The sequence below is a fragment of the Lissotriton helveticus genome, chromosome 5_1 (genome assembly GCF_964261635.1).
Source record: "Lissotriton helveticus chromosome 5_1, aLisHel1.1, whole genome shotgun sequence".
Taxonomy (NCBI): domain Eukaryota; kingdom Metazoa; phylum Chordata; class Amphibia; order Caudata; family Salamandridae; genus Lissotriton; species Lissotriton helveticus.
The window spans coordinates 482,345,428-482,363,738 of NC_136065.1; the positions used below are offsets into that span (position 1 = coordinate 482,345,428).

The following is an 18,311-nucleotide window of genomic DNA, read 5'->3' on the forward strand; positions in this document are numbered from 1 at the left end:
AACCAAGTATACATCGAACAAATGCACAGATTATGAACTAATTTCTTTAATTAAAAAAACCCTACAAAAAACGAAATGTTACATTTAATGGGAAGGTTGGAGATTTTCGATTCTTTTTTTATTGCTAAAGGACAAATCCATACATATGCTAGACTTTAATATATTACTTTATCTCTTTTAGGGGCCTAATGCATCCTCTCTTTTTGTGGGTGAATACTAGTATTTTAGTTTGGGCCATCGATCATCTATACTGGTGTTTGCTGTTTGTGTGGCGCCTGACAAATCAACTAAGGATGCACACTTAACTTGTAGTCTCCAAATTCAAATTCCTTCAGATATAGAGGGTAGTTTAAATGTTTACATTTTATCTTTTGCTTTTTTTAGGTTTAAATATTTACGTATTCTGATAATATTTCAATTTTCTAAAGAATCACAGACCCCGGTATGGCATTGTGGACCCCCGTGGGTATGCAGATCACAGGATATGAGCCATGTTGCTAGAGTATTAGTATTTTTTTCTTCTCTCTTGCAATCCATGTGCAATAACCTATAGAATGTATATAAAGTGTTCAAAAGTATTGTCTAGGAATTGATCTAATTTCTACCCCAATTAGGGTAAATTCTCTGATTAAATCAGTGGATATGGCATGGAGTGTGTTGAGTACTGGTTGTGTGTCCCGAGAGGTTCATGACTCTGTTGTTGTTTTGGACTTCTACTTGGCACTGGAAATAATTATTTATCTGTGGCTTTCCTTCCTGGGATCATGGGTTCAACTAGCCTGGAACCACTGGAGATGGTGATTGGATTGGGGTCTCCTGGTTTGTTGGGAGTTTAGGTTTTTTTCATGACTGTTACATATTTGCAGCAGGTAAGGATTTTTTTTCAGTTCATTTGGCATCATTTTAGTATTTTGGCTTCTTTGTCTTCTAATGTTTATTCTTCCGAGGTAACTTGATGATAATGATTCTTTTTCTAATGAGAAATCTTTGACTGGCTCTTGTTTCACTTGTTTACTATTTGAGTGGTGCTTCGCTACTGAGTATGTACTGTGAAGAGGAATAAGAACATGGTAGTAATGACTCAGTTATCAATTATGTCCATTATGCTGAGTCTGACTATTCATTGTCACTGTATTTATTGTCTTCACTCCTCTAGGTAGGTCTTACTTCAAAATCCAGCATAAGTCAGTCTCGCTAGAGTAGGCTATATTGTTGTTTATAAAGTGTAGGTAGTGACATCTATATGGCACCTGAGTTTGAGGGACAAGTAAAAAAAAATCCGAGTTAACGCAGAGAAAGGTGCTAGTTTATACGGTGCTTGACACCTCATTGAATAGGATTAGTAGAACTCTGCAACAAAAAGATGAATGGTAAGAAGCCAGTTCATAAATCACCAACATTTAAGGTCGTTTTTTGGATCATTTCCTTGCTGAACAGGGTGTCATTCCAATGAAGCTTCTGGTTGTTTTATGGCTACCACTACAGAGTATGCCTCAGTTCTTAAAAGTTTGTGGTACAGAGTTAAATACTTTGATTTAACTCAAAGCCATACGAAGTAATGCCCACCTACTGAATTAGTTTATTTTCCTTCAGAGGGAAAGTTCATCTAGTCCTTAAATAGTGATCAGACTACCTAGACTTTGAGGCCCATTCACAAAAGCACTGATGTGTTGCAGTACAGCTGGAGAACTCTTTAATATGACATTTTCGAATCAGCCCTTAAGCAACCAATTGGGAATTAGTAAAAACGCAAATAAGTACTAAAATGAATGTTCTCCAAATATTACCATTTCAGATATTAGGGGCCAATTGGCAAAGGCATGTAAGAGTAAGTAAAAGAGAACTGCTCTAGTATTACGTTACGTACTCCTAAATGCGTTTACGTCCCTGACCCCATATGTGCAAAAGAAAGAACTCAATGAATTACTCCTGAAATAATGTCTAAACTTTGAGCAGACTAAATCAGTTATGTCCAATATTAGCCGATGAAATCCATGTCAGATTTGTATGCTATCTATCTGGGAAAAAGAGCATTTAAAAAATATAAATATTTATATACATATACATAGTCAGGGACCAAATTGAAAATATGGCAGGGAATCAGCCCTCCTGGACTAACAGTGGCACCTTTGGTCTAAATCCACTGGGTTTTCTTTGTATGGATTTGAGATGCTATAGAAGCAAATTTTATAGAGGCATGATTTCAATTTATGAGCCTTAGGTATAAGCAAACGTCAGGGTCTTAGACCTCTAAGATGTAGCATTAACACGCTGCTGGGCCTAGTATAAATAAGGTGTTATAAGTACAGTTTATTTTGTTCAGTGACCGAACACAGCACCTCTCCTAAATCTTAATAGTCTGAGGTAAAATGATGGCAGATGTCCAGGTTGCTCCTAGCTACCTAAATGGTATGTGGCCACTTGAATTCCAGGGATAGTGCAGAATGAGCTGAGTATATCATGACAGGCTTTGCTGACTCAGTACACAGCTAAAGATGGGAATCTGCAGCACTGCCATGACATAAATCAATTACAAAGTGATAAATAGTGCTTGGAAAGGGAGACAACTCAAATAGAAACAATATGTTCCAAGAAGCACCAAAATGCACATAGAACTTGTTTTCAAAATACAGCACAACTAACTTCACGTGTGAATTGGGTCTACGATAGCACACCTGAACATGTTGTAAAACACTCCTCAACTCTACCAACCATTGGAAAAGGGCCCGTTTGGGATCCACATGTTGACTCCCACCCAATTTAGGCCACATCTCAACTGAAGGGCAATGCCAGCTTTGCTGTGCTTTGTCTTACAAGTCTGTGAATAGCCTTAGGGCAAGAAATGTACATCTTCAATGGCAAGATGAATATAGCTTTTTCTGTAGATGCTTCCCTTAAAACCTTTGCTGCAATAGGAACATAGAAATACATTCTAAATCTCAGAAGAAAGCAATAACAATCTGGAAGTGGTGAAGTGGTGTTTACACAGAATATCGGAACCAAAAATATTGCGGGAAAAATATTGTGTCAATAACATCACAGACAATAATATTGTGAAGGGAAGTTTCTACAGGTGAGTGAAGTTTTACTATATATAACTCTACATATATGTACCTTGACGATGTACCTCTTCGAAGTACGTAGATGTGGAGTAAAGAATAGTAAATATGTAATTACCTATTTACACTTTACCTCATCAATATTTTGGTCCTCGATATTTTTGACACAATATTCTGTCCACATGATATTTTTGGCTCCAATAATCTGTTAGTGATCCGGTGGAGTTCAGCCCAGTTCATATACTCCCGGTGCCTCCAAACAAAATAGAAAAAACAGAGTAGAGTTGGGAAAAAGACTGATCTGGAGCTGTTCAATGGCATTATTTCTCTGCCTCTACTGCTGAAAACCCATTCTCTATTTAAATTCTGTAACCTCTTGGTCTATTGGACCATTGGGCCTCTATCAGACAGAGGCATATAGAAAAACCAAAAAAAGTACAAAGGAGGAAATGTGAAAAACAAAAAAACTGTATCTGACTCGACATGTTTTGCTTCACAGCAAAGACTTTTGTTTTGGAAATGCCATACTCATTCTTTTGTGCAATGTCTGCAGCATCTGGCACGCAAGCTCCTGGAGTACTGGATGTGGCTTTTTGCATTACAGGAGTTGGGGTGAAAGTGTCTATCTTCAATCAAGCACAGCACGGGGTCTCCTAAAGCAAGGAATGAACAGATAATAGACCAACATTTCTAACCACTAGACTTGGCCTATACAATTTCCTTACCTCCTGATGTATTTATGATATACAATAACAATATAAAACAATGCCTATGCTATCTTTTTTTCCAGTAAAAAATATATCAAGATTTACACAGTCTCTTTTGGTCAACCTGTGGGTGCTAAGCTTCACTGAAAGGGCACGGTGGATAGTGGGTTTGCATTTCTCGGTCAGTCATGTCCCTTTTCAGTTTTCTGCAGTTCCATAACTCCAGGATTTCTGATGGCCTCTCCTCTCTTTCTGTCCCCAGAAAAGAAGCAGCAGCTACACCACGAGTGGGTTTCCACCACTCACAGCTCCACGAACTGTTCCTCACATAATTGTTCCTTAGCAATAAATAATGACGCAGACAAGAAAATTACAACAATGATCTCTTGAGACTTAAATATTTTCTTCTCTTTTAAAGTTTTTTTCCTCCACTTTCCCTTCTTGTTGTTTCCTTTTTCAGTCTCTGACCTCGTCTGGTCCTCGGGGCAGGCACGGCGAGCCAACAGGAGGAACTGTTGTACTGTCCACGCGAGTCAATGACTCCTGGGGATCCAGAATCCCTAATCACCGACAAGTGTGCATTTCTACCACTTTGTGGCATTGTTTACATTTGACGTAGCAGCACCAGTGGAACTTGCAACTGCACCTTTCCACTATTTCCACTTCTTCTGTGTGAAACCCCCTCCCGCAGCACATCAACTCACAACCATCAATGGCCTTTGAAGTCTTGTTGCACTGTCGGCCCGCTGTACCCAGCACCCCATTCTTTAAGTCGTGGTCACAGAAATCTGGGCTCGAATCCAGATAGACTAGGTCCTCGTCTGTGTGTGGCTTAAACTGTGAATTTTTCGGTACAAGAACTTTTGCAGAGCCAATCTTCTTCTGCTCTACCTCAGTGGCCCCATCAAATTTCTCTTTTAGCACATTGCCAACTTTGCGAAACGGTGGCATTGCTTTCCAGCAAGTCTTCACCTCACAGGATCCCGACACACCATGGCACTTGCACTCAACTCTCATGTGGCTTAGGATTGCCTGAAAAGATTACAGAAAAACATGTGAAATTATGTTTTCCCAATAGTTCACCTATCATGAACTGAGAAAAAACTTGAAACTCAAACGTTCTATAAATATAAGAACAATCATAAAAGAAACAAATCATATAAAATCCCTAAAGAAATAACTTTGCTCCACTTATTTGCCTATGTAATATAAATAATCGAAATCATGCAAATTAAACAAAAATGGGAATAAGGACTTACACTGTAAGCTTTTACATTTCACAGTAAAGATATCATTTGAACAAACAATACCTTGCAATTAAAATCACACCTAAAAAAAAGATCAATGCGGCTTTTCACTCCTTAAGCATATTTATGGAGTGGCCTATTCCACACTACACGCCTCATAGAGGTCTTCTGAAATCCATTTGATGCTACCGAGAATATAAAGCCAATGATTGATTGACAACGTTCTATTTCCCAAATAATGTATTGGGGCTTCTGTAGGAGTGGTGGCAGAATCACAACACTGCAACCACCGCCCAGCTCCTCCTTTAAAAACACAATAAAGAGTACCTTATTTTCTTGAATTTCATTGTCTAAGTTGAAGTGTGTTGTTGTAAATATATGCAAAAATTTCTGTAAATGGACCAGGACGCCAAGCATCACTTGGGCTAAAAAAGTTCTGTAAATATAATGGCAGGTCTTAGACAAATAAAAACGGTTTTATTGAGGTGAAGGTCAAACCCTTGGGGTTCAGGGTGGTTTCAAATTGCCATGTCTCAGTAGCTAAATTAAAAAAAAGAACAAAGGGCCACATGCCACAAACAGGCCGATTCGCAGAATCAGCCCCTTTGCGGACGGCATTTTGCCATTTGGGATGCATCCACCCAAAAACAATTCGCTAATAGGTCATTGCAAATTTTGCGTTGACCTATTTTGCGAATGCAGTTTGGGAATCACAAATTGTAATTCCCTAAATACGATGCATTATGCATTCGCAAATTTCGTTTTCGCAATATGGAATAGCAAATTACCATCAACTTCAAGTTGATGGTAATTTGCAAATCTTTTGAAAAATGCAAAGAAATGAATTTTTCAAAGTGCATTGTGGTGCATACGCATACCATTAGGGCATGTGTGTGCACCACATGTGCATACTTACCTTTTTTGGGGGTGCATCAGGGTGGCCTTTTGGCCCCCTTGCACCCTTGACATTGCATGCGCAATTTACGAGTACCTATTTTTTTTTTACCTATTTGGTACTCGCAAATTGCGAATGCAATCCCATGCATTCCTATGGCCCTCTAGGCCCATATATGAATGGGAAGCCATTCCTTAATAGCGAATCGCAATTTGCAATTCACTATTAAGGAATATGTAGGAATAGCAATTTTTTTTGCGAAACCTACATGCATAGGTAATTGCGACTCCTTCATAGTGATTCCTTAATAAACGCTATTAAGGATTTGCAATTCCTACCTTTGATGCATGTGCCCCAAAATTCTATTTTTGTTGTGGCCTCTTATCTCTGGAAATGGCGTCCCCATATTTTATTCTTTGAAATAAATCCCCAATTTGGAGGTCTATTTCAGGAATAACCATAGACCTTCATCTGCCTGGAGTGTCTAACAGCAAAAGGAACAAATGATGGCCGGAATGCTGAAACTTTTCAACCACTCACCCCCAGCCAAGAGGTCTGGGTTTAAATAGATCATTCTTTTGCTCACTATGTCACTGTGCATATGGCTGGATCCAAACTGGTGTGGCACAGTGAGTAAAAGAACGATGGATTAAACCCAGATCTCTTGACTGGAGGTGAGCAGTTGAAATGTTTCAGCACTCTGTCCATCATCTTGTTGTGTTTGCTATGTTCACCCTAAGTAGCCAGGCTGTGTCACTGGATTCAAGCCTAGCTGATGAGAGGTGATACCCCGAAACAAGTTCCAGCTTGTTTGTTTCCAGTCCACGTAGGACCTTGCCTGGCAGTTCGGGCTGGACTGTTGCCATGAGGAGCAGAGTCAAGGCTGATTTGCATATGGCTGGGTCCAAACTGGGGTGGCATAGTGAGCAAAAGAACAATGGATTAAACCCAGATCTCTTGACTGGGGGTGAGTGGTTGAAAAGTTCCAGCATTCTGTCCATCATCTTGTTGTGTTTGGAGTTGTCTAAAAGAGTTTTGGGACATTTAGAGTTTTTCTTTATTGGATCTCTTTAAATGGCAGATTCAGGCATGCTGATGACAGAGATGATGACGTTACTGCCATTGGTTGCAGTGATTTTCCTGCATTCTTAAGTCCCCAGCTCTTGTGAACAGGTGATCCCACAACCTATTTCCTCTCAGGGTGGCATCAAGGATAATCTTAAATTGGGTAGCCCAGCAATAAATTTGTGTTGTGGGTGTCCTGCTTTCTCTGCAACAGATGTATGGAGATTAGGCCACTTATTTTAAAAGCATACCCTTTATAGATCTTATCGCTCAATAACTTAACGAAACTCTAGGTCTACTTAGGATCAGATGCCCACTAATACCCACTGAGATGGCTGCAGTCTGGAAGTTCTGACCTTGTAGGCGGGCACCGTGAGATGCCCAACTGTTGCAGGGGTATGGTTGTCTTGCTGTTGTGACCTCCAGTTGGCCACTACATGCAAAAACTGCTCCTAACTGTGTACCGGGCAGGTTTCTCTGGCCCTTTCCCCTCTGTAGCAGTTTCTAGTTGTGGGTCACACCACAGTTCCCAGAGGGAGTCCGCTCATAGCACGAGCCCAGGAGGCAGGGCGCAGGAAGTCCTAGACCAGTCCCTCTATTTCTGTCTTCTCTACCCACCTGGGCCCTCTCAGAGGGAATGGGGAGGCCTGACACCTTCGCACCACACCCTCTCCCAGCAGATGGCTCCTCACCTCTGCACCATTGTCCGCCACGGCCCCAGGCAGGTGTTAGAAACAAAGTCCAGTCGAGCCCCCACAGTCACCTAGGCTGGGCTGTCACCGCAGGGCCGCCGCACTCCATCGGTACCCTACGCGGCCCTGGTGACGTGGATCAGGGTTTCTGCTCGAGGCATCGCAGCTCTGTTGATCTCTGCTGCCTGCAAGTGTCTGGCTTGCCTCTATTCCAACGTGGTCTAGGCCAGATTGAGTGTTAGGCCCAGACGGAACACTCTGGTTGCTCCACCAAAAGACGTCCAGGTCTCAGGCGCAAAATGGCTGAATTGGCAGAGTTCCGCACCTTGAGGCAATGAGGACCAAAGTTCCCTAGAACCACACTGTCGCACACTACATTAGTCTATGGCTAGGGACAGATTTTGTGACGAATGTTAGGGGATGGAACAGTTGGGGCTCAGAACCGCTCTAGCACCCGACCATCGTGCTCGGCGAATGGCCATGCCCCCCCAACATGCACCCATTCTGCATTGTTTAGCACATTTTTTGTAGTACTTAATTTTACATTTTGATGAAAGCTAATGAAAAACCAACCACAAAACCAGATGGAGCACAATCAGCTCTCTAGTTATAATCAGCATGACACTAAATGTCCTACTCATTTTAATACTGAAATGTCCTTCAAATTTGGCTGTAAGCATAGTTCATGTTCTCCATTATGCCTACGTAACACATAATCTGAAATAGTTTCAAAGGTCTTGGCTTTTAGATTTGAAAATTACTCTCTGGGTTGCTAGGACAAAATTAACAAGGAATTGTGGCACTAAATCAGATAACTCAAGACAGAATTTGGTACTAGTTGGATAAGTTACTTACCTTCGGTAATGCCTTATCTGGTAGAGACATGACCTAGCCGCAGATTCCTTACCTTTGAACTTCTAGGTGTCATGCTGGATCTGGAGGATTTTTTTTAGCAATACCTCTGCGCGCCGGTAGGTGGCGTCGGGTGACTATGTGACATCGTCACCATGGTCATCGTGACATCCGCGTCATCAAAATAACTGACATTTCGGCAAGCTGACATCAGTACTTTTTACAACTTTCCACTTCTGCGGCCTGGAGCCATGAAGTGACTGACCATGGTGTGTTAAAAAAGATGCTAAGGCCCTGAAAGGGATCACCCCAAACATGAAAAGACAATTCCGCAGAGCGGGGAGGATTTATTTATTTATTTGTAAAGAGCCTAAATCAACCCCGAAGGGGTATCTTCGCACTGTGGAAGTGCTGCAGTAGGCCGTAAGGAGGAACATGTTAAAATAATTAATACAGTTTTAAGGAACCTTCTGAATTGGAGGTGATCAGTGCATTGTCTCAGATGGAACGGAAGCTGGTTCCAGAGAAGAGGGGCTAGGTGAAAGAAAGCTTTCCCACCCAGTCGTGATTTCTTGAACCATGGAACGATAAGCAGAGATTTGGTACCTGAGCGTAGTGACCTGGAAGGTATGTGGTGGTTGAATTTTTTTGCAAGATAACTGGGGCTTTTGCCATTAGGGGCCTTGTGTACAATACAACAGATTTTAAATTTGACTCGCTTACGTACCGGGAGCCAGTGAAGTTGTGGAAGGAGGGGAAGGGAGGCAGTTCTAGAGGGGGCGTTCATGACAAGGCGTGCTGCAGTATTTTGGGCCACCTGTAGTCTGCTCAACGAAGGCCTCATTAGCTGAGACCAGAAGAGCATTGCAGTAGTCCAACCGGCTTTGTACTAAGGCCTGGATTAGAGATTTCTGTGTGGACATCGGGAGGAAGGGGAAGACTCACCGTAGTAAGCTAGTACATGAAAGCAGAAGCTAGCGGTGGTTGCAGTTTGCTCTTTCATGGTCAAATCCTGGTCTAGGCGTATGCCTAGGTTCTTGACAACAGTTTTGGGCTCTGGAGGGTTGTCTAGATCCATTGGCCACCAATCTGGAGACCACAGCAGTGTTACATCTCCAAACAGCATAATCCCAGTCTTCCCTGCGTTTAGCTGGAGGAAATTGTTCCTCATACAGCTAGCTATGGCTATCATACCTTCCGAGAAGGAATACTGGGCACTCGGGTGGATTTGTTGAATGAGAATAAAAGCTCAGTTTTGTCAATGTATGAGATTGGTATGAAGCCTAATGGTCTGAGAACGCCCACTAGAGGTGCCACATAAATGTTGAATAAAGTGGGACTGAGGCAGGAGTCCTGAGGTACTCCCTTAGTGAGTCCCATAGTCTTTGAGCGGAAGGGACCCAGGTTGATAGTTTGAGTGTGGAGGGAGAGAAAACTCGCCAGCCACCTGAACGCCTGTCCTCGGAGTCCGATTTCTTTGTGTCTCCTGAGTAGGATCGGTGGGAGACCGTGTCGAAAGTGGTTGACAGATCCAGCAGCACGAGAAGTGCTGCTTGTCCGCTGTCCAGGGTCTGCTGTGCGTAGGATAGGTGGGTCAGTAAGGAATCTGCTGCTAGAAATGTCCCTACCAGTTAAGGCGTTACTGAAGGTAAGTAACTTGTCCATCTGATAGAGACCTCTAGCCGCAGATTCCTTACCTTTAAACAGATACCCAAGCGGAAAAGCTTTAAACCAGGAAATCATGTAAGACAGAGCAGCCAAACAGGCCCTACTTGCAAACCTGAGAATCCAGGCAATAATGTTGGCAAACGTGTGCAGAGATGCCCATGTTGCCACTTGGCAGATGTCAGAAATAGGAACACCAAGGTGAAGGGTTGTGGTGGCTAATTGCGCTCTGGTGGAATGAGTCCTAAGGCCTTAAGGAGGCTCCTTCTTTGCCAAGGCATAACATATTTTGATGCAGAGGATAAGCCAGCGTGTTATGGTCGTCTTTTGGACAGCACGCCCTTTCTTTGCCCTCACATTTCCTATAGAGAGTTGGTCATCCACCCGGAACTCTTTTGTGCGATCAAGGTAGAACCATAATGCTCTTTTTGAGTCCAGATGGTGGAGACGCTCTTCTTCCTTAGAAGCATGCGGAGGTGCATAGAAAGTGGGCAGAGTAATGGACTGTTCCAGATGAAAGGGAGTTACAACCTTGGGCAAAAAGGATTTTCTAATTCTCAGTACCATTTAGTCCAGGAAAACTATCAAGTAAGGAGGCTATGATGACAGAGCCTGTAGTTCGCACACCCTGCTGGCAGAGGTAATTGCCACCAAAAAAGCTGTTTTGATAGTGATTGACCGTAGAGGACAGTTGTGCATCAGCTCAATCGGAGGGCACATCAAGAAAGTAAGGACCAAATTAGGGGCCATTGTGGCATAAGAAAAGGAGAAGGGGGAAACAGGTTGGGTTAACCCCTTAAAAAATCTCTGCACTAGAAGGGACCTAAAAAGTGAAGGCTGATCTGGCAGCCACAGAAGAGCAGAGAGGGCCAAAACATAGCCCTTCAAAGTACCCAAAGCAGAGCCCTGCTTGGCCAGGGAAAGGATAAACAGGATATCTGCCATGGAGGCAGATAAGGGGTCAAGAGAACAATATTTACAAAATGTATTCCATTGACAGGCGTATACCGATTTTGTGGAGAGATGCCTGACTGCCAGAATAACCTCACAGACTTCGGGAGGAAGGTCAAAAGCTGTCTAATGTCGCCGCTCAATCTCCACACAAGGAGGCGGAGAGGGGACAGTTTCGGGTGGAAGACCCTCACCTGCAGCTGCGACTGAAGATCTTCCCGAAGGGGCAGCCTGATGAGAGGATCAATGCTCATATCCAGAAGCTCAGGATACCAAACTCTCCATGTCCAATCCAGAGCCACAAGATTCCATGTGCCCGGTCGCTCCTGATCTTCATGAGCCTATAGAGTGGTATGGGCTGAAAGGTGTACCAGAGGCCTGAGCTCCACTCATGACAAAAAGATTTTCCAAGTGATAGCCACCTTGGAAACTCCAATTGTGCAAAACTGCTGACACTGCGTGTTCTCTTTGGACGCAAACAGATCTAACTGAGGCTTTCCCCACTGCTGAAAGAGACCTTGTGCCACCGGCAGATAGAGATGATACTTGTGATCCGCAATGCACTTTTGGCTGAGTTTGCCTGCTCTATCGTTCAGAGACCTGACCAGATGTTGAACCACCAGGGAAATGCTCTGTTGTTCCAGCCAAGTCCAGAAGCGCAGGGCCTCTTGACAAAGAGTCCATGACCCCACTCCGCCTTGTTTGTTGCAGTACCACATGGCGGTAGTGTTGTCCGTGAACATCTGAACTAGCCTTCCCTTGATGGCTGGTAAAAAGGCTTTCAGTGCCAATCGGATCGCCTGAAGCTCCAACAGGTTGATATGGAGCCTGGCTTCCACCGGAGATCAGAGTCCTCTGATCTCCACCTCCCCCAGATGGCTGCCCCGTTCCAGAAGAGATGCATCCATCACTACTGTGAGATCAGGGTGGGGAAGGGATTGGGGTCTGCCTCTGGCCCAATCGTGGTTTCTTAGCCACCACTGCAGGTCTTTTGCAGTGCCCTCCGAGAGCTGAACCAGGTCGGTGCTGTGCCCATTGGAACTTCAGGTCCCAATGCAGAGGCCGCATGCACCACCGTGTATGGTCCACTAGAAGAATGCAGGAGGCCATGAGGCCTAACAGCCTCAGAGTAATTCTCACCGAAATCTAGAATAGAGGCTAAAACCTCAGGATCATAGCCTGATTATCCTGGATGCGTCGTTTGGGAGGATAGGCCCGAACATTCACCGCGTCCAGAACTGCCCCGATAAAAGGGAGCATCTGAGAGGGAGTCAAGTGTGACTTTGGAACGCTCATAGTGAACCCCATCGAATGAAGGCTGTTCACTGTATTCTGGAGGTGGGAGATGAATGCTTGGTACAAGTCCGCCTTCAACACCAGTCAACGAGATAGGGGAAGATAGATACCCCTGATCTTTGCAGATGGGCTGCGACCACCATCACCTTTGTGCACCACAAACTGAAAGTGCTCGTGGCCCACCGTAAACGGCAGGTAGCGACGACGGGCAGGCAGTACGGGGATATGAAAATAAAATAGGCATCCCGCAAGTCCAGTGCTACCATCCAGTCTTCTGGGTCCAGGGCAGACAGGACTTGAACTACGGTGAGCATCTTGAACTTCTCCTTTTTGAGAAAGTAGTTGAGGACTCTGAGGTCGAGGATAGGACAAACGCCTCTGTCCTTCTTTGGGACCAGAAAATAGCGGGAATAACAACCACAGCCTATATCTGGACCGAGAACCCTATCTATAGCTCCCTTTGGCCAAGAGAGTTTTGACTTCCTTTCGGAGGAGAGAAAGGTTATCCACTGTCAGCAGGTTATACAATGGATCCATTGACGGAGGAGTAGTCTCGAAGGGAAAGGAGCAGCCCCTTTGGACTATTTGCAACACCTACCTGGCGGAGGTGATATTTCACCAGTGGAGGAGATGATGGCGTACTCTGCCACCGACTGGTCATGAAGGATCCCAGGAGTTCGGACTAGGAATGTTTTGCGGTGGAGGAGGGGATCTTGGCTTGGTTCGACTTCTGGCCTCCCGTCCCACGGCGTTGGGATGAACTGCATTCAAGGCCCCAAAGAGGCTGCTAAACTTGCGGGGCCCTCTGGCAGGAACAGGGTTGGCACGGTTGGTAGCCCCTTCAGTAGCCATGGAAGGCATGTCCATAAGGTTAGCTTGGACATCCCCTGAAAAAACAGATGCCTTCAGCCAGGCGTGGCGACGTATGGCCACTATCATGGAAATCACTCTGCCCAGCGAGTCTGTTGTGTCCAAGCCACATCGGATGGCGAACTTTGCTGCATCTCTCCCATCTGAAATGGCTTGGGAGAGCAGGTTCCGGTCCTCCTCCAAGACCCTGGGCAGCACCTGCACAACCTTGTCCCATATTGAATGGGAATAACTGCCCAATACGCATGCAGTGTTCACCAACCGCAATGCCAGACTGGCGCAAGAAAAAAAATTCTTTCCACAACTTTCCATTCTCTTGGATTCCCTGTCTGGAGGTGCGGAAGGGAATGCGCCATGGGAAGTGGAATCTTGAACCACCAAGCTTCGTGGGGTGGGGTGTCAGTGAGGAAATCTGGGTAACCCGGTACAAGGCGATGGCGGCGGGCAATCGTCGTATTCACACGAGCCCCTGTGCTGGGCTTGGACTAGGTGCCCAGAAGGAAGTCTGTTAAGGCCTCGTTGAAAGGCAGCAAGGATTCCGAGCTGGAGACACCAGGCTGCAGGACACCTGTCAAGACACCAGTCTTGGCTGCCACAGTAGGAAGCTGCAGGTTCAAGACCTCTGCAGCCCGAGGCACCACCATAGCAAATGATGCCCTCTCCTCCATAGCCAGGTTTGGTGGAGACAGCATGCCAGAATCTGGGGGTGTCCAGACCACTGGCATCACCCAGTTCCTCATACCAGCCCATGTCTTGTGGTTGCGGGTTTTCTAAGGGATCCTGCTCCCCCTCTCAATCCTCCTCATCCATTCCTAAACCTTCTTGATAGGGTAGGTTGAAAGGCATGGATCCGTATGGCTCTATCGGCGCCGGTCTCGGCGTCGGAGAACACCTCACCGGTTCCGTTTCTTCGGGAATGAGGATTGGGGAGGCACTGCTGGTGGGCACCAGTGACTCTGAGGACCTCGGCGGTGCCAGGGAAGGACGCTGTGAAGGGGCAGTCTGGACCCGATAACAGGTCCAGTTGTAGGCCATGGCGCCGTGGCCGGACCCGAAGGTGCGTAACCAATGGGGACTTCTCCATCATCTGAAGATGCACCGGCAGGGAGAGGCCGCCCAAGGTTGACGCACATGGTGTCAGAAAACTCCTTCAGCTAGGCGGGGTCCCTCTTGGACCTGGGAAGGCAGGGAATTGTGGAGCTAACCCAGGCACCCGCTCCGCAGAGCGGGGCCTTGTTAGTCGAGGGTCCTCCGTCTCATCGCGAGATGGGCTGGGTGAAGTTGAAGCTGACTTCGTGTCTTGTATTTTTTGTGGTGCCTCTTACCTGACCTCGACTACTTTGACGAAGAGGACTTCGATTCACCGGAGTGGTCCTCGGACCTTCCTCTCTACCAAGACCTGGACCGGGATCGACGAGGCGACCTCCGTGGTGCCGGATGCCGGGACATCATCAGCTTTAGGGATTGCTCCCTCAAAGCCTTTGGCACAATGGCCTTACAATCGGGGCACGACTTTGTGTCATGGTTGTGCTCATTAAACCAGAGACACACTAAGTGGGGGTCCCTGACCAACATGGCAGTGACAAGCGCCGCACAGTTTGAACCTTGAGGTCTTCTTACTAGACATCTTACACACCAAAAGGAGTCAACAAAAAGTTGAGAAAAGTCTGAGAAAAAATGATAGGGCATAGCTCTCTTCGACAGATCTGCGCTGGTTGGCGCGGAAAGAAAAGAACTGACGTCAGCACGCCAGATTAGCGGTTATACTGACAGAAAAGAATCTTGAGGCCCTCTATTATCTGACAATTTGGTATGTCTTCCTCAAAATGATGATAAAGAAAACCTTTTTTTTAAGTAGTTGTAGGATCTTCCTTAAGTAGTAGGCTACAACTTAATACAATTAAGAATGGATATGCTCAATTAGTAGAAAGTATGGGGGAGGAAAGACTGAAACAATATACTCATTATATCGTCACTAAAAATTACAAAATGGTATTTGCCCAGTTTACGTGAAATGAAGTCCCTTGAGTTAAATTTAGTCATACTACATACGAATGTACCCATACTACATTTGAATGTACCCAGCTTTTGAAAATTATGTTTTTCTCCAAGATTATTCTTATTTTTTACAGTGTCTACTTTTTTGTGAAGATTGTACCTGTAAATTACATAGAGTTAGTATCCTACAGTTAAGTTACACAGCTATTGCATATGTTTAATTGATGAAATAACATCATAACAAGAGTTCACCCCGCCAATTTGCTGTTGGCAGAACATTATTTTGCAAGTTTACTGACCAAAGTATTGGCCTAACTTACATGTGATCTAAGGATAGGATTAATTTACATATGCCATTCACAGGGAGAGCTTTTTCGGTTACGGGTTATGATTCCCTCTATGGGTCACAGCTTCACCCCAGAAGGGGGTAAGTAATTGAGAAGTTTGTCTGGCCCCTCTGCCTTTCATGAACTTCCCTCTGCCCAAATTAAAGGGAGGAGTGTAATGCTGCACATGAAAACAACAATACAATGCCACCTACTAGCATGTCAATCTGTGTGCAATGTTGTCAGCTTCCATCTTTGAGAAACATACTTCTGTGCCCAGGCATAAGCACTATATGTATTCAAACTTAAAAGATTTGTCTCTCCCTGATGTATTTGATTATTACTCACCTGTGCTACTAAAACCATTGTTAGAGTTTACCCAGTCTGGGCACATTTTTGGGGTCATGAAGGTTTATGTTAATCAGGATCATTTGCATGATTATATTAAAATTGCGTTTCCGATAATTCAAAATGAATTTAAAGATGGTGGAGTATCATGTTCTAAGTTGAAGGTTAAGTTTTTTCAAAGTCATATTGCTTTTTCTTAGGATACATAACATAGTTCCAGATATTGCTAATTAGTTTAGATTTTTGGAGGGCGGTCACTTTGGATTAAGATGAAGCTTTAAACAAAAATGTAAACATTTGTAGAAATTCTAGTGGAGGAAAAATTGTTGTATGTTACTGGAAGCTTCAGAGTAAGCACGCTTAACATCTTAATACTTTTTGTAAATTATTTTGCCTCCTAGCTTTGACACTAGGGGAGATTAGCCTTGTAGATAAATGTAAAAGCGGACAAACTACTTTCGTGATTTTTTGTCAAGTAATATGAAACAGATTTATACAGACTGTGAGGGCCTGCAAGAATGCGCAGCAGTGATTAATGAAGTAGTTGTTATCAACTAGGCATTTGAGATTTAAGGCTTTAACAATGACATTTTAAAATCAATATTATATTTCCAACTAATTTGATAGCAACAATTTTTCCATTTTATTTCAATGATTTCACAGTCTGGGTAAGTTACCTACAATTAGTTTGTCATCATCTCAGAAATGCAATAGCAGTAATCAAGATAATTATTTTTTCACATAATTATTTTGTGCTGTATGATTCAATAATTTCCAAATACTTGTTGGTTTATTAGTCAGATTGTAGGTTGTGTAATGGTTCAACACAAATATTTTTCATTGTTTGGTATGGCAGGTATAGCCATTACAAATTAAGCATTTGCTTCTTTGCTATAACATATGCATAATAGACTAGTTGAATTGAACGATGAGCTAGCTCTTGGTTATATGGCGTAACTTTAAAATGTTATAGCTCACAATACAATTCTATAAGTGAGTATAGGAATTCAGGCAATAATTTTGAGATATACTGGGGTGGAGTTAATACTTGTATGACTGTTAAAGTATTATGTGATAAGTATCCCCTTCTTTTCCTTTCTGTTTTTGGGTGTTCAACATGGTACAAATGTTTTTATTTGATGTTATGAGTTTTACTAATCATTTTGAATAATATACATTTTATCATGTTTTTCTTGTTAACAATTTAGCAAAAGGAAGATGAAAAAGACATCCTTTCAGAACATATTGTTGATAACACTCTGATGAAAATTGTTACTGGGAGTCATGGTTTCAGGATGTTATCTTAGGTGTAGAATACATTTACTACATTTATTGAATTATCAACAATATTAATCTAAAACTGTGAAACAAGTGGAGTTTTCCAAAATTACAAACAGTGATTATCCATTTGTATAATCATTTGGCAATTTGCTTCCTCGGAATTCATATCTTTTTGCTTTTTTCAACACATTTAAAAAGAAACAGAGTTTATTATAATAATATATACTGAGAATTCCCCTTCTTTGATTAATATGTGAAATATTGTTATTGTGAATTAAACCATACCGTTGCTAAAGATAAATCATAAGATGTATAGCAGGAGGTACACTGACATGGCATATTGGCTCCAGCAGTATTACCTGGCTACAAGTTTACTGTTTTTCATCCCAAAAAGCTCCGGAGTAAATTATTAGACTCCACCATATGTTGGAAATGTAATGAATCAGGAGAAATATGCTTTAACTGGACACATCAATGTGTCAGAGGCAAAGAACGATGAGCAAGGCTCTTCAGAATGATCAATCTTTCAAAAGCTATACTTAAAGCCAAGGATTAGAGCAATCTTATTCAGCGGTTTGTGAGCATATAAGATACCAAACAATTTCAAGAAAACATATGGGTCTAGAAAACTTGAAACATTGAGGCGATAATATTCATGTGTCCTTGAAATGAGAATAACAAAATACAGTGGAGGAATAGATAAAAGATGTGTACAAACGGATGCTTCACAATAAAAACAACAAATTTGAATTTGTACGTATTTGAGACAGATACCAGGACAATTGAGCTGAAAGAATCAGAGATTGAGCTTTATGTAGGAGTTCTTACATTAATCAGCTCATAGAATGTGGATGGATATGGTAAGTGCCTAGCTCTTCTTTGTTGGGAGGAGAAGGGACACAAAGACAATACCGACAGTCATTTGTGCATTGCTTTATATTAGATGTTTGAGTTGGTGCATAATTCTGATATGCTATTTTCATGATACAATGACACTGCTATTTTCTTGTAATGCAAGGAAGATCGCTCCCATTGAATTTGCTACCCCATATTTCTATT

At 43.2% G+C, this 18,311-nt stretch overlaps 1 protein-coding gene across 1 annotated transcript in view; it reads right to left on the reverse strand.

Annotated features, from left to right (window-relative positions):
* Window positions 1-823: 823 nt before the first annotated feature.
* Window positions 824-18,311, reverse strand: part of LOC144754684 (protein Wnt-4) — a 235,065-nt gene continuing 217,577 nt past the window's right edge. Inside the window, exon 5 of the mRNA XM_078642804.1 lies at window positions 824-4,798. Within this exon, the coding sequence (XP_078498930.1) occupies window positions 4,331-4,798 (468 nt within the window). The 3' untranslated portion in view covers window positions 824-4,330. The remainder of the gene's footprint in view (window positions 4,799-18,311) is intronic.